Source organism: Eulemur rufifrons, chromosome 7 (genome assembly GCF_041146395.1).
Source record: "Eulemur rufifrons isolate Redbay chromosome 7, OSU_ERuf_1, whole genome shotgun sequence".
Classification (NCBI taxonomy): domain Eukaryota; kingdom Metazoa; phylum Chordata; class Mammalia; order Primates; family Lemuridae; genus Eulemur; species Eulemur rufifrons.
In genome coordinates, this window is record NC_090989.1 from 103,320,283 (window position 1) to 103,337,717 (window position 17,435).

Below are 17,435 nucleotides of genomic sequence, written 5' to 3' on the forward strand. Positions count from 1 at the left end.
ATGCAGATCATCCGCACTGTGGAAAATCTCTGTATAAATGCGGAGGGGGCACTGTTAAGATGTCTGATACTTGGACTGGGAGGCCCATCCAGGGGCGATGGAAGGTCGCTGGACCACCCCCAGGCCGTGGGGAAGGGGACCCGCCTCCCGGCCTGAGGAGCGCGGCGCCCCCTGCTGTCCGCCGGAGGAGCGTGGCGCGGGCTCCCAGGAGGCCAAGAACATGGCGGGGCGGCCCGCGGACTCGGACTCGCAGTCTCCGGACCCCGACCGAGCAGCGCCCAATGTGGTGGCGCGGATCTCACAGTGGGCGGACGACCACCTGCGCCTCGTCAGGGTACCGCAGCCCTGCCGCCCGGGAGGGTGGTGGGCGCAGAGCGGCGCGGAGCGAGCCCGAGAGGGGACGTTCCGGGGAGGCCTCAGGCAGTGGGGCCCCTCCTGGGCCGGGGAGGGACAGGGGGCCGCTGGGGAGTGAGTTCCGGAGGGCGAGTTCGCGAGGGTCGCATGTTCGGGGCCGTGGAGGGCGCGAGGTGGACCAGGGGGGCAGATCTGCCTCATTACTGAAAGGCCTGTGCTGGGCTCTGGGGGACACCTCAGAGAGCGAGTCTCAGCCCAGCTCGGGGACGCCAGCGGGTCCATTAGAGCAGTTGGGCAGGGCTCGCTGAGGATACCAAGGAAGAGCAGGAAGGTCCTGTAGGCCCTGGGAGAGAGGATTTTTTTTTTTTTTTAATGTGAAGCACAAGGCCACTGGAATTCGAGCAAGGGTGGGACATTTTAGGCCACCAGGCGGGACCCCAGTGGTGCTGTGGATGGTTGGGTGTGGAATCAAGGGGCCTGCCACTGGGTGGATGGTGGTGACAGTTGCTGATACGGAGGAGTTGAAGTAAATTATGTGTTGGGAAAATCTAGAAAACTTTTTGGGCATGTGAACATGGACATGTGTGAACTTGAGATGATCATTAGACTTCTAAGCAGAGATGTAGATGTTCTAGGCACCGATATAGAGACTGGTGTTGAAGGAAGATCAGAACTGGACATAGAACTTAGGAAATGAGCTGGATAAACCTTAAGTAGTATTTAAAGCCGTAGGCTTCAATGACGTCTTGGAACAAGTGAGAAAAGCTACTGAAGCAGCCCTATAACTGAGACCTGGGGGATTCTAACATTAAGAATCTGAGGAGTGAAGAGGAGGTCAGCAAAGACTAGGAAGAAGCAGATAGTGAGGCAGGAAGAAATTCAGGAACGCCAGGTGCCCTAGAAACCCAATGAAGAAAACGTTTTCAGAAGGAATGATTAACTTCAAAAATTCTGCTGAGTTGAGTAAGATGAGCTTTGCAAATGCCCTGCAGCCAAGCAGCACAAGGTCCAAAACCATGTCTGTTTTCACTCACCATTGTAACCCCAGTCCTTAGAGTAATATCTGCCACTTAGTAAGTGCTAGATGAATATTTGTATCATTAATGAATAGTAGATAATATACATGTTAATTGATGAGAACTCATTTCATCCAGTTACGCAGTAATAGATGCACAGGTTGTTTCAAATTAAAAAATGATCTCGGAAGGACTGTGAGAGGAAACTGTCTAAATTGGAACATGTGTATAATATTCCAAATAATCCAATCACAGAACAGAATCCAAACAATGTACCTTTATGTGTGTTTTCAACTGCATTTCTTAAATACTTTGTTGTATTTATTGAAGGAAAGTATGTTAGATTATCACTCTTTTTGAGGGAGTTGCAGGATTCTTAATTTTTCATTAGTCTCCTTTAGGTCTAATTAAGTTTAAATGAAGCACTTTTAAAACATCACAAAGTTTTCTCTAATCATTTACCCACATATATTTGCCAAGGTGCTATATTTTAAGGTTTTAGTGATAAGGTTTTCTACCAAATACTGAAATTTCCACTGTGGACAAAAGGTTATACTAATTACTGTGGGCACTATATAAGAAGTATTAGACTGGTTCAAGCATTCAAGGAATTCATAGTTAAATTAGCGCAATCAATAGACACAATATATGTGTGTATATATATAATATAGAGATTGTGTGTATATGTATATATAAAAAAATTAGTGTGCATTCCAGATTTTTTGGAAAAGATTTTGAGTACTATAAAAGTTGATAGAATGGTATATTAATGAGTAGGTGGACGAAGTTTTTGGAAGAAGTGGACCTTCATTTGAAGGATGTGCATTGTTTAAACAGTTAGATACAGAGAGGATAGTATTCTTTTTTTCCTCTTTCTAATTAGTACATTCACTATTGTGAATAATAATTAGCATTAATCCTCAAATCTCTTTCTGTAGAACATCAGCACTGGAATGGCCATAGCTGGAATAGTGTTATTTATAAGAAGTGTTCGACTGGTAAGTTAAATGGAAAAGACATTATGATAAGCAATAGAATTTATTTCCATATTTTTCCATAATTTATTTCCAGTTTTCATCTCAAGCAGTATATTATTTTGTTATTCATATTGGAAGCTTTTAAATAGTATTTTAGAGCAATGAACATTTTAAGGTCTTGGTTTAAAAGTAACACATCCATAGGATTTTACAGAAGGTAATTGCACAGCCTATATATCCATAATCACTTTTTTCATAGTTAAAGAAGAATCTGAAAATGATTTAGTTTGCTAGAATGTTATAATCACTAAAATTGCATTTCAAACATTGTGGAATTATCTCAAAAGAATTTTCTGTGGTGCTTTTACATTTAGATCACAGTTGAATTATATCCCTTAGCACTAAATAACATGATTTCAGTTAGCATATTTTTTGACGCTTTCAATTATGTTTTATTATTGACATAATAGACATTTTATTCCATACCCATTAAACAATAACTCCCACTCTTCCATCCCTTCATCCCCTGGTAACTATCATTCCACTTTCTCTTTATGATTTTGACTGCTCTATGTACTTCATATATGTGGAATTATACCATATTTTTTGGTGTGCCGTGCCTAGTTTATTTCACTTAGTTTAATGTTTTCAAGGTTCATCAATGTTGTAGCAGAATTTTCATCTTTTTAAGGATTGATAGTATTGCATTGTAAGTATATATTACATTTTGCTTATCCATTCATCTCTTGATGGATACTTGGTTTGCTTTCATGTTTTAGCCATTGTGAATAATGCTGCTATGAACATGGGTGTACAAATATCTCTTCGAGACCCTGCTTTCAGTTCTTTCTGGTATATACCCAGAAGTGAAATTGCTGAGTCATATGTTAATTGTATTTTTAATTTTTTGAGTAACTGTCGTACTGTTTTCTAGTGGCCTTCCCATTTTATATTCCCAATAACAGGGCACAAGGATTCCAATTTTTCCATATCCTTACCAGCACTTACTATTTTCTGGTTTTTTGATAGTAGCCATTCTCATAGCTACTATCCTAATGAGAGTGAGGTGGTATTTCATTGTGGTTTTGATTTTCATTGCCCTAATGATTAGTGATGTTGACCATTTTTTCATGTACATATTGGCCTTTCATATATCTTCTTTGGAAAAATGTCTGTTCAACTCTTTTGCTCATTTTTGAATCAGGTTAGTTTTTGTTGTTGTTGAGTTTTAGGAGTTTATATATTCTGGATATTAATCCCTGATTAGATATTTGATTTCCAAATATTTTCTCTCATTCTATATGTTACCATTTCACTCTGTTGATAGTGTCCATTGATGTGCAAGTTTTTAATTTTCATGAGATCCAATTTGTCTATTTTTTCTTTTATTGTCTGTGTCTTTAGTATCACGTCCAAGAAATCATTGCCAAATCTAATGTCATGAAGATTTTTCCCTATGTTTTCTTCTAACAGTTTTATAGTTTTAGCTCTTGTGTTTAGGTCTTTGATCCATCTCAAGTTAATTTTTATATTCAGTGTTAGGTAAGGGGCCAACTTCATTCTTTCGCATGTGTATATCCACTTTTCCCAGCACCATTTTTGAAAACACTGTCTTTTCCCCCATTGAATGGTCTTGTTACCCTTGTTCAATATCATTTAACCATGTGTGTAAGGGTTTATTTCTGGGCCCTCTATTCTATTCCATTGGTCTATATGTCTTATCTTTATGCCAGAACTACATGGTTTTGAAATTAGGAAGTGTGAGTCCTCTAACTTTGTTCTTTTTTCAAAATTGTTTTGGTTATTTGGAGTCCCTTGAGATTCCATATGAATTTGAGAGTAGATTTTTCTATTTCTGCAAAAAATGTTTTTGGGATTTTCATAGGGGTTGTACTGAGTCTATAGATCTCTTTGGGGAAAATTAACATTTTAATAATACTAAGTTTTCTAGTCTATAAACATGGGATATCTTTTCATTTATGCCTTCTTTAATTTCTTTCAGCAATGTTTTATAGTTTTCATTGCACAAGTCTTTCACCTCCTTGATTAAGTTAATTCTTTCACCTATTGTAAATGGAATTGTTTTCATAATTTCTTTTTCAGATTGTTTATTATCAGTGTAGAGAAATGCAACTGATTTTTGTGTGTTGACTTTGTATGCTGCTACTTTACTGAATTTGTGTTTTCTCATAGTTTTTTTTTTTTTTTTGGAGTTTGTGTATATAAGATAATATAATCTGTGAAGAGAAATAATTTTACTTCTTCCATCTTAATCTAGATGCCTTTTATTTCTTTTTCTTGCCTAAGTGCTCTGGCTAGGACTCCTAGTACTGTGTTAAATAGAAGTGCTGAGAGTGGACATCTTTGCCTTGTTTCTGATCTTAGAGGAAAAGTCTTTTACCACTGAGTATAATGTTTGCTGTGTTTTTTGTTTCATATATGGCTTTTATTATGTTGAAGTAGTTTCCTTCTATTTCTAGTGTTGTTATAAAGGATGTTGAATTTTGTTAAATGCTTTTTCTGTATCAATTAAGATAATCATGTAGGGTTTTTTCTTTATCCTGTTAATATGGTATATTATATTGATTTTTTTATATGTTACATTCTAGGAATAAATACCACTTGGTTATGATGTATAATCCTTTTAATATGTGGCCGAATTTCGTTTGCTAGTATTTAGTTAAGGATTTTTGCATCAGTGTTTATAACAGATATTGGTCTATAGTTGTCTTTTCTTGTAGTGTTTTTGTATAGCTTTATCAGGGGTAATGCTGGCCTCATAGACTGAGTTAGGAACTATTTTCTCTTCAGTTTTGGGGAAAAGTTTGAGAAGGATTGATGTTAGTTCTTTAAATACTTGTTTGAATTCACCAGTGATGCCACAGCTACAGGGCTTTTCTTAGGGGAGAGATATTTGATTACTAATTTAACTACCTTACCAGTTATTTAGGTTTTTTATTTTTCATGATTCAGTCTTGGAAGGTTTTGTGTTTCTAGGAATTTATCCATTTCATCTCCATTATCCAATTTATTGGTATACGATGGTTCATAGTACTCACTTACAGTTTTTTTATTTCTGTAGAATTCGTAGTTATGTCCCCACTTAATGATATCCCATATGTCCCTTAGGCTCTGTTCACTTTTTTTCAATCTTTTTTTCCTTCTGTTTCTCAGACTCAGTAACTTAAATTGTCCTAAAGTTTGTTGATTCCTTCTTCTGCATGTTCAAATATGCCTTTGAATCCCTCTAGTGAATTTTTTATTTGTTATTGTAATTTTCAGCTCTAGAATTTTTCCTTTTTTTCAATTTTCTATTTCATTATTGATATCTTCATTTTATTCACATATTTTCTTTCTCCAACTTTGTTCCTATAAGCACATTTGATTAAATTATGTTAAAGTATTAATACAAAATTAAGAACCAAATTTAAAAAATAATTTTTTTTTTGAGACAGAGTCTCACTCCATTGCTTTGGGTAGAGTGCAGTGGCATCATCATAGCTCACTGTAACCTCATACTCCTGGGCTCAAGCTATCCTCCTATCTTAGCATCCCTAGTAGCTGGGACTAAAGGTGTCCGCTACCATATCTAGCTAATTTTTTCTATATTTGGTAGAGATGGGGTTTCACTTTTGCTCAGGCTGGTCTTAAACTCCTGACCTCAAACAATCCTCCTGCCTTGACCATGCAGAGTGTTACGATTATATGGGCATGAGCCACCAGGCCCAGCTCAAATTAAAAATTTTTGATGGCTATGTCTTGTTAAATGTTTAGATAATAATTTGAGATTTTAAATTTTGAAATGAAAATAATATGGTTATATTTTTCTCTTTGTAAATTAATAGACATCAAAATTTACAAGCTCTTCAGATATTCCAGTAGAATTTATAAGAAGAAATGTTAAACTACGTGGACGATTACGACGAATAACTGAGAATGGTTTAGAAATTGAACATATTCCTATTACTTTACCTATTATATCTTCATTGAGAAGTAAGTAATGTGCGAGAAAAATAAGACTAAGTAACTATTGTAGTGTTCTTTTATTAGATGTTATTTATAAAATAGCAAAAAATTTCACTGTAATTCCTAATAATCATCCATTGTCTGTGAGAGAAAGTCTGAACTCTTGGCTTTATATACAAGGAACTGTTTAATTTGGCTCCAGGCTTCCTTTCTTCCTTTTCTCCTTTTTAAAATTCAGCTACTGAGTCTTTCATTGAGGCATTCAGTCATTCATTTCACAAATGTTGAGCGCTCTTTGTGGTCTAGGACCTAAGCTAACTGTACAATGTTGGGTGAAACAAAGCCCCTTTAACCCTTGGAGCTTACAGTCTAGGTGGAAGATAAACAACAAACAAATGAAAACCTGTGCTAAGAGCTATGAAGGAAAGGAGCAGGGTTTTAGGACAGAATTATTGGGGGTCACGTGAGGGATAGGGGAATCTACATATATGGAGTAATTAGAGAAGTCCTCATTGAGGAGTTGCTATCTCATGATAGACTTGATTGAGGGGACTAGCTTGGAAAAGCAGAGGTAGGAATGAGTTTGACTTTTCTGACAAGCCATATGAAGGCTGATATGGCTGAGGCACTGGGAAGAAGTGGGTGAGATGCACCAAAGGAGATTGGTGAGAGAGGCAGGAGCCAATCTTTCCTGCTGCAATTCCTGTTTCTCTTTGCTTCACATCAAAGACTTCAGCCATACAGACCTTGCTGCTGCTTGTATGCATTCTCATTGCTCAGTGTCTTGGCTCCTGAACTCCAGTTGATTCTGTAAGATCCAGCTCAACTGTCAGCTCTTTTGTGAAGCTTCTTTAACTCCAAAACCGAATTAACCTCTTTCTTTACTATGTCTCACAGCAGTTTATAATACACTGTGATAATAGTACTTATTCACCTTTCCCTATAGTTATTATGTATTTAGGTTTATATCCTTCACTAAGCTGTGAGCCCCTGATGGGCAGGGACCTTTACCTTTTTATCTTGATATTCACAGTCCTTAGAAAAATACTTATTAGCCAATAGAGACTTGGTAAAAGCTATCTAATGAATTGATTTAGTTCTATTTAAAGATATTTTTTTCCTAACTCTGTTGCTCAGGCTGGAGTGTAGTGGAGTCATCTTAACTCACTGCAACCTCAAACTCCTAGGCTCAAGCGAGGTGCCTGACTCAGCCTCCTGAGTAGCTGGGACTGTAGGCGTGCATCACCGTGCCTGGCTAATTTTTTTATTTTTTGCAGAGACAGGATCTTGCTATCTTGCCTAGGCTGGTCTCGAAATCCTGGCCTCAAGTGATCCTTCCACCTTGGCCTCCCAAAGTGCTAGAATTACTGGTGCGAGCTACCTTGCCTGGTTATTTAAAGATCTTCTTAACATTATTTTAATTTTATGAAGAAAAGGGTTCTTTTTTTTAATTTTCCCCCCAGATGAATGAATATCACCGTTCAATGAAATATAACTATAAAGGAATAAGATTGATGTTTTTTGCCCCCCCGAACATACCTGACATAATTGATTCTTTTAACAAACCAGAGAATTTACACAGTTTAAATGAGTGTTGCTCCCTAAAGAGAGATCAGCTAGGATGGTTTTTTGTTTGTTGTTGTTGTTTTTTTTTTTTTTTTTTTTTTGCGACAGAGTCTCACTCTGTTGCCCAGGCTAGAGTGAGTGCTGTGGCGTCAGCCTAGCTCACAGCAACCTCAAACTCCTGAGCTCAAGTGATCCTCCTGTCTCAGCCTCCCGAGTAGCTGGGACTACAGGCATGCACCACCATGCCCGGCTAATTTTTTCTATATATATTTTTAGCTGTCCATATAATTTCTTTCTATTTTTAGTAGAGATGGGGTCTCGCTCTTGCTCAGGCTGTGTTTTTTGTTTTTTTTGCCATTTCAGCTCTAAGCAGGATTTACACTTCACAAGTCCTTTAGCTTCTTAGTTGTTGTAATAATTTAAATCTTTCCTATCTGAAATAGTAATGACTCTATAAAGCTTAGGCAGCAAGGTCATCACCTGTGGTTGTCCAGACTATGCATTGCATGACTCCAGGCATATTCAATAGGAATCTGCCTCCTGACGTCGTGTAATGCCAAAGCATTGTAATCACCATATATGATTATTATTATTATTAATGGGTTCCTGTCAAATGTCTATATAACTTGGTATTTAGAATCAAAATTTTAGAGGTGAAAAGAACCTCAGTAAGCCTTAATTCCCACCTTATTTTTCTCCCCAACTTATTTTAACTTTTCTATAGAGATTAAATGCCATATATACAACCATCTAGCTAATAATTGATGAAATCAAAGCTAGAAAACAGATTTTCTGCCACTCAGTTCAGAACTTCATAAGTAGACATATAGAAGTTAAAGAAACAAATGGACATATGTGTTATAGCTCTCACACTCTTGGGCTCAAGCAGTCCTCCTGCGTTGGGCTCCCAAAGTGTTGAGATTATAGGTGTGATCCACTGTGCCCTGCCAGAAGTCATAGACCTTTAAAAGTAACATTTGCTTTTTCAAAAAAGCTCTAAGGTTTTTTTGAAAGTATATTATGGGTGTAACTTACCTTATTCTTTTTCGAAAATTTATTGTTAAATTATTATTGACCACATTGTATTTTAAATGTTCAATGGAGAATTTGCCAATTTTAAAGGAATATAATGATCTTTGTCAAATGAACAATTAGGACATTAATACTTCAGGTTGATAGTGTTGAATTAGATTCATGGACCATCCACTCTAAGTTTTTGGTTCCAAAAACTTTGGTCTCCAAGACTATGGGATATTTTATTGTAAAATGGTTGGTGGTGTTGGCAACATTAAAAGATTAGAGAGAAACATCAGAATTCTCAGGCTTCCCTTCACTCATTATGTACCAATGATTTCAATTCATCTAACCTTTATTGTATGTTCTGCCTTCATCTAATTTGTGTATTTACTGTATCACAAAGTTTTTGCTAACAACATAATTCTCCCACTTACACCTTTTGATGCTTCTCAAACTGAAACCCTAGGATAAGTTTCAAGAAGCCCAACCAACATCCTAAAGAAAATGTTTTTCTATTATCAAATAATATAACAGGACATCTTCTTGACCTAAAGTATTATTTCTTCCCTAGAGGTGAACCTAACTTAAAGTTAATGAACTTAACCTTATACTTTCAACCACTTCACAAGAGCTAACATATGTTAAATGTATAATTTCTTTTTTGAAAAAAAAGACACTAAGTTTTTTTTTTTTTTGGTCAGCCATTATCCCTTTTCAGAAAGTTACAAACTTTTTCTAAAATAAAATCCTGTTATTAAAGTTAAATTGGTTAAAATTGTATCAAGAGTTTAGGTAAACAGATCTTCATACTATGTTACTTTAAATATAAATTGATAAAATCCTGTTTGGAAGTCAGTTTTGCAAAATGTATAAAAAATAATGGTGTAAATCAATATTTGTTGAGATGGGAAGGTATCCTCAATAAGTTGTTAAGTGAAAAAGCAATTTCTACAGTTTTTTGGTGGTAATAGCCCATATTACTATTTTTTTATTTTTTTAAAGATGGGGTCTCACTGTGTAACACGGGCTGGAGTGCCATTGTACAATCATAGCTCACTATAACCTCAAACTCCTATTTCTGGGCTCAAGCAATCTTCACACTTCAGCCTCCTGTGTAGCTAGGGCTACAGGTGCCTACCTGTATTTTTTAAATTTTTTTTTTTGTTTGTTTTTTGTAGCCAAGGTCTTGCTATATTGCACCACCACCCCTGCCTAATTCTTTTTTTTTTTTTTTTTTTTTTTTAGACAGGGTCTTGCTATGTTGCTCAGGCTGGTCTCAAATGCCTGGCCTCAATTGATCCTTCTGCCTCAGCCTCCCAAAGTGCTGGGATTACAGATGTGAGCCACCACGCCCACAGCCCGTATTACTAAACTACATGTTTATAACTTTATGATATATGCTTCAAAATAAGTCTGGAAGAAATAAGTCTGGAAGTTTAAAACAAAAAGGTTAAATTGGTTAAATCTCCCTTACTGAAATGGGTTTTTGAAATTACTCCATTTGTTATACATTTGTATTGTTTTAAAGAAAAGTTGAACATAGAAATAAAGTGACCTACATTTAGAAAGTCTGAGTATTTATAAATAAATATAATATATTCAGTTGCTTTTTTGGAGGCCAAATGACTTTGGAATTTGCTTTTACAACATGCTATTAAAGCTAAACTCTTTTCTACCTAACCTTTTTAGAAGAGCCATGTGGTGCTTTGCTGATTAAGCTGGCTGGAGTAGAACTCACTGAAACTGGGAAAATATGGTTACAAAAAGAGTTAAAACCTTCCCAACTAGTATGGTTCCAACTTCTTGGAAAGGAAAATTCAGCACTCATTTGCTACCTTTTAGTGAATAAGGTAAGCAGTGTGAAGAAATAACTAGCACTGTTATTCTTATTATTTATACAAGCATACTTACTTAGAACTTTGGCTATATAATGGGACTCTGAATTATTTTTGTCTTTTTAAATTGCTAGTAATAGTGATTATGAAACCTTGTATTTCATATATAAGTTTTATTATTGTAGAAAAAAATAGAAACTTAAGAAAGAAAGAAAGAAAAAACCTTCAAATTATTGATGACTCTGGGCATTGCTAATTTAACACGTTAACTGTCACACACAAAAAACAGAAACTTTTCCTTGGGGCCACAGTGTTTTATTACGAAAATAGAATAAAAACTTCAAGTGTAATTTAAAGGTAAACATAAATAGAAAAACAAAATTTACTGACTTCTATTCATTTAATCCATGGTTTTAGAATTAAATTGTCAAATATTAATTGTAAGAATAAGAACATCAACAAGTAAGATTTTATATATGCTTCACACGGCCCTGGGATCAAGGTATACTGAGTTAAATACAACTGTCCTGGCAATTAATGTGTTAATGAGTATCTTTATATATTTATTTATACATGGGTATATTATATCACTCTTGTTATTAGAAACCACTTTTTGAGTGAGATTTGTCAACCAGAAACTACAAAGAGCAAGGGTGTTTTCTGAAGGTAAATATTGCTAAGTCTGGTCCAATACCTTGTTGATAGGTATATCTTAGTGTGTAAGTCTTCAAACTCTAAAGTTGAACATTTAAATACTATTTCTGATCAGTAGGTAGTCATCTAAAGACGATGTCTCAGAGTCTCACCTTTATGATTGGTCATAGCCATTGTGTACCTGGGAATGACAGAGTTTCATGGTTGTTGCCAAATCACTGTCCTGAATCCTTGGATGTGCCTTACTCCACATTTCTTTTGGTGGGCCATCAGACAGGTTTTTATTCCTTATTCATGTCAATGATATGCAGATATCAAAATTATAATTATGAGGATGGCAGCAACACAGAAAAAGTTTATGACTTAATTTTTAATTTTTTAAAATTTTTATTTATTTATATTTTAGAGACAGGATTTCAGTCTGTTGCTCAGGCTGGAATGCTGTGGAGCAGTCTAAGCTCACTGTAGCCTCCAACTTCTGGGCATAAGCAATCCTCCCACTTCAGTGTCCCAAAGTGTTGGGATCATAGGCGTGAGCCACTGTGCCCAGGGTTATCGTTAGGTTTCAGTCTGAAACCTTCCGTTCTTGGCACGCTCATGGCCAAAGAATGACCAGACACGCCAAAGTTAGGCAAGCATGAAAATGAGGTTTATTGAGAAAAGAAAGATAGGGTTATAGGGCAAGAGCACAACATAGGTTTACAGAGCATGGTATATATGCCATGGATGACAGCCAGACCCACTGTCACAGCAGGGCAGGCAAAAGGAAGGAAGGAAGGAAGGGCAAAGAGAGAGAACTTAGCTATGGTCTGTGTCTTATTTTATAATATCCGGATAGGGACCTCCCTTGTGGTTCAGAGATCACCATGGAACCACTTTGATTAGAGAGTTGGGAGTCACATGAACTGAGTCTTACCGCACACATGTGGGTTCTAGGTCACTTTCCAGACTTATGGTCCCCATGCGGCGTGGCCCGTGGGCTAGAGAGTCCTCTGCATTCTTTTGCAGCTGGCGTGCCAAGTTCTGATTGGCAGATTCATAGAGTATTCCCTCCTTCCCCAGGTATGGAGAATCAGGGTTGGGCAGGACCAAGATGGAGGCAACAGTACCCACTTTTGTCCCTAGGAGACCTGGAATCCCTCGCTATCTACATAACATTATGACTTAATCTTTTAAAAATCAGAATACAAAATTGTGTCTAGACAGATTTCCAAACTTATTAAAAATGTATGTATGTGGGTGATTACTGAAAAGGGAATATGGAAAAATAAAATGGTTAAAATGTTACTATGACAGGATTAAGAGCAGTGTTTCTTATTTTTTAAAGTCCCTTATCATATAACAAACAAGAATAACCTGAAGAGAAAACCTCATATTAAAATGATTAGAATTTTAACTAGTTTAATTCTTAGAAGTGTTACCAAAAACTCAGCACTTGTCAACAAGGCCTAATCAGAATGAGGACAAGTGGTTTGAAGAGGAAGCAAAGAGGCATTTTATTACTTTTCAGGCAAAGGCGGAAACATGATAGACCTCCTTGTCTCAAAATCCAAATTTTCTGAACATTTGCAGAAATACAGAGCTTTCAAAGGGTGGGTTCTCAGCTTCAGGCAATTACTGTTCAACTGCAGTAGATGATTCTGAGCCTCCCATCTCCGCTGAAGACAATCATGTGACCTCGGCCTAGGACCTCCCTTTACCAGGTCTGGGCTGGGCCATCTCCTGTTGCACAAAGAAACAAAAGTCTTACCCTGACTTACCCTGCCCCTCCCAACCACTGGCCTGAGGCAGGATGCAGGCTTCAGTTCTCAAAAAGGAATGGCGGATGTTTTAAAGAGACAGAAAATATTTTTGCCATTTTTTCCAGGCCATTCCCTCTGTTACAAAATCATTTTGAATTATTAATAGAAACTTAATGAAATTCATTAAGTTTTACATATCCAGATCATTCAGTTCTTTCAAAATAAGAATTATCCAAACGTAATTGGTGCAATCATAGCTCACTGCAGCCTCCAACCCCTGGGCGTAAGCAATCCTCCTACTTCAGTGTCCCAAAGTGTTAGCATTATAGGTGTGAGCCACTGTGCTTAAGTTTAAAAGTAAGTTAATAATACAAAATTATATAAAGCATCCCAAAGTCCTTACAAAAATAAAATATTAGCTTCTCTTTTAAGTTGAAGAGCACAATTACCAAAAAAGGAGATGATTACGTTGATAATGACGATAACAATAATATATTCTGAGTGTACGCCATATGCCAGATGCTGAACTAACTAACTGCTATGCTTATATTATTTCACTTATCCTCAGAACCACCCTATGGAGTTACTACTGTTTTTATTCCCATCTACAGGAGGGACACTTAGGGAAGATAATTGTCTTGACCAGGATTACCAAGTGAAAGAGCCTGTGTTTGAGCCTAACTCTTCCTGGTTCCCAAGTCCACATTTCATGTTATATATCTTTAACTTATATTGCTTCCTAGGTGACCAAATTATGCTATATGCATATTGTGATAATTTACTTCTCCTATTTGAATTTTATTAGTGCGTGAGGTTGAATTTTAATTCTGATTTTGATTCAAAAGAATGAGCTTATAAGATTTCAAAGATTGAGAAAAATATGATAAACCCTTTATGACTGACTACTTATAATTATGTACCAAAATTACTAAATTTGAAGAAAAAAATTTATTTTTAAATTTTCTATTTAATAAAATGTTTTAAAGATAACTTTGTTCCTTTAGATGGTCTTAGAAAATGTCTCCTAGTTTAAGCCTGAGTTTTCACATTTTTAGAATTTAACTGTGAATTACTTATCTAATGAAGCTATTACATTATTAATACTTTAAGATTAATGTTGTTAGATTAAAATCCCACAAGGACTGTAGAAATAGTTAAGCAGAACCCCCTTTATACAGTGAATTAGTGAGGGGAAAAAAAGTCCCTTTTATCTGGTTTCATTGGGAAGTGAGGTATTCCATGAGTGAAATTTCCTGAAGGATGAAGTTTGAAGGGCCAGGACTATTTTTATGTTAATTATTTTGGGGGAAGTCTTTTAAAAATGTATTTACATTACAGTGCTGTCCTAAACACTGGAATTCTGAACTTAATTTAATAGTTGAGAGATGATTCAGGTCATTTTGTATATGACTACTTTTTCAGTTTCTGTAGTTTCCCTTAGTTTCTTTTGCTGCAGCCTCCCGTCTTTGTGCCTAGCTTGTATGCCTCACCCACCCTCCAACAACCAACAACCAAAAAAATGCTTTTTATACTTTATTGCTTCAAAGCTTCTTTGGGTTAAGAGAACAATGAGTCTGTGGAGAATTCTATGTTATAAAAGAGTCAATTGACTTTAAGCAAGGATCTCTTCTAGTAATAAAGTTCTTGGATTTAGCAAAAGCTGTTTTAAGCTCTTGGGGACCTTGTCTTTGTTTTAAATGTTTAGCTTTTCTCTGGAGGACCAATATTGGTGCATGACTGATTTTAAGGCAAATAAGATGTTGTGGGTGTAATAACAGTTTTCTTAAATAATTGGTTTGTGTTATTTTTTAATTCAAGGGAGGATATTTTAGTGTGAGTCTGAATGAAGAAATTTTGAGAAGAGGCCTTGGCAAAACTGTTCTTGTTAAAGGGCTTAATTATGATTCTAAAATCTATTGGACAATTCATAGAAACTTGCTTAAAGCTGAATTAACAGCCTTAAAAAAAAGAGAAGGAATATGGAAGGAAGAATCTGAAAAAGAAAACTATTTGGAAAAACTCAAAGATTCCTGGAGAGAAATATGGACAAAAGACAGTTTTTTAAAAACAATTGGATCAGATCTCAACTTGAAAAAAGAAAGTTATTATGACAAACTTAGAAGGACTTATGAAATATGGAAAGACAACATGAATAACTACTCCTTAATACTGAAATTCAGAGAACTTATAAGTCGCATACACTTTCGAAGAAAAGGGTGAAATATCTAAGAGATCTAGAGGTGATCTGCTCTGAAGAGTACAATATGTAAATATATGGACATTTTCATTGAGTCAAAATGGAAATTTCCCCAAATGATGAAAGTTATAGTTTAATGGTATTTAAATATTAAAGAGATGGTTATGATAAGTGTAATATCACAATTAATTTAAATAAATTATGATTAATGTAATATGCTTTTGGGAAAAATGAAGCATTCTATAAAAAGTTACCAAACTGAAGGATTGATATATGTAGTGCTAATGTTTGAAGAGAAAGTTTAACTATTGGCTATCGTGTTATTTTGGTTATTTTGGGCAGCCACTTTTGATTTTTGTTTAAAGAGAATGTTCGTTTTATTTTTTCAGGTTTATCATCTTTCATTATTTATAATAAAGGAATTCTTTATACTTTATGTCTGAGGCTGCTGTTTTCTCCCAGCTGTTTTCTAACTGCTTGTGAATTTGGGGCAGTGCTACAAGAGGAGGTCACTTAGTCCCTTCCTGGTAATAAAGAATGGCAAATTTCTACCTGTTGTTAGATGAGGGGGATAATCCTGAGAACAAGAAACAATGTGCTGGGGATGGCACCACAGAGGAGAGAAAGAACTGGGATGCCTAAGACGTTGTAGAGTCCCCGAAGTAGGTATTACTTGAACTGCACTGCTTCCCAATATCTTGTTATGTAAAATAATATTTTTTTTCATTTTTAAAGCCAATTTGAGTTTGCTCTAGGAGTTGACGTACACACAAACTTGCAGCTAAAAGCATTCTGACAGCATAAGCTTCTTTCACCAGGCTAACAATAATCCACTAATGTCCACAAAGTCTACAGAAGTTTTTTTTTTTTTTTTTAAATGATTTGTGATACTGAGAAAAGTCAGACCTATCATCTGGCTTAGATAGTTGACTCCTGTTAGAATCAGTAGTACAGAACGAGAAGTTTACTGCTGCTGCCTGACTCCTTAGAACATGGAAAATGGATTCTGCAACCTTTAGAAATTAAACAACATTCATTTTCAGTGAGGTCCCAAATATTCCAAAGATTTTTTGTGTGTGAATGTGGTCTTATATCATCACCATTTTTGGGGTGATGGGATGTTACATCTGGTTCTAACGCCTCAATAGCTTCTTTTGTTTTAAAGGGATCCCCTTGTTTGGGATCTCTGGGTGATATGAATTCCTTCTGGTCAGGTCCACAGGTAGTTCCTCATAATCTGAAAGCCTAAGGTCAAATATCAGTGAATCCGATATATTAAGAGAATGTGGAGGCAAAATAGGATGTTAATAATTCATAGCTTTGTCATATCCTGCTGGAGGGGAATAATAAGTCCTGGTCCTGGCAGTATGTGTGTCTTGGTCAGTCAATCTGGGTCCCCCAGTTCTGTCCTCTGGAGTATTAACCATACCTTCACAGCCTCTTCAACAGAGGAATTGGGGCAGATCCATGCTTTGAGAGCTGGGTGATTTTAGAAGCCTCTTTCTGTTGATGTAGGTTGGGGAAGCCTGGGGATGGCTATAGGATAGAACAATAACAGTCCTTTTTTCTTCCAGAGATTGAATCTCTTGTGGCTTTGAGATCTACCAATTTACTGGGTAGGATGTGTGCCTTTGGGGTCCTGCTGACTTCACTTGGTTCTGTTGTGAGCACTACTGCTTTGCTTCTTTTGAATTTTTAAGGGATACATTGGAACATTGTTTTTCAACTGTAGGCTATGATTTATTGGTGAGATGTGAAATCAATTTAATGGGTTGCCACCAGCAATTAAAAGAAGAAAAGATGAAGGAACAGAACAGAATAGAATATATTAGAGTGCATTGCACATAACAAAGATAAATATTGTTCCATTAATTTTTGTTATAAATATATTTGAATGTGTATACTGGCTTGCAATGCAAAAGTATCATTATGGGTTACTGAAAAATCACAGATCTCATTTTCTAGCATACTCATTTGAAGAAACCTAATGAATAGGTTTCTATAACTAAAGTAAGGACAATGAGTAATTAACATAGAAATGATTTTTAAAAAAACTGAGGCATTGGGATGATTCTATTTTCTGTTTTGTTTTGGTTATTGAAACACAGCTT

The 17,435-nt window shown here is 36.1% G+C and overlaps 1 protein-coding gene across 1 annotated transcript; it reads left to right on the plus strand.

The window, feature by feature from the left end:
- The first annotated feature begins 220 nt into the window (after positions 1-220).
- C7H3orf33 (chromosome 7 C3orf33 homolog) lies at positions 221-15,418 on the plus strand. Its single transcript, XM_069473062.1, has 5 exons — positions 221-334; positions 2,309-2,368; positions 6,193-6,340; positions 10,586-10,746; positions 14,946-15,418. The coding sequence occupies exons 1-5, from the start codon at positions 221-223 to the stop codon at positions 15,345-15,347; spliced, it is 885 nt and encodes a 294-aa protein (XP_069329163.1). The 3' UTR covers positions 15,348-15,418.
- Positions 15,419-17,435: the final 2,017 nt, after the last annotated feature.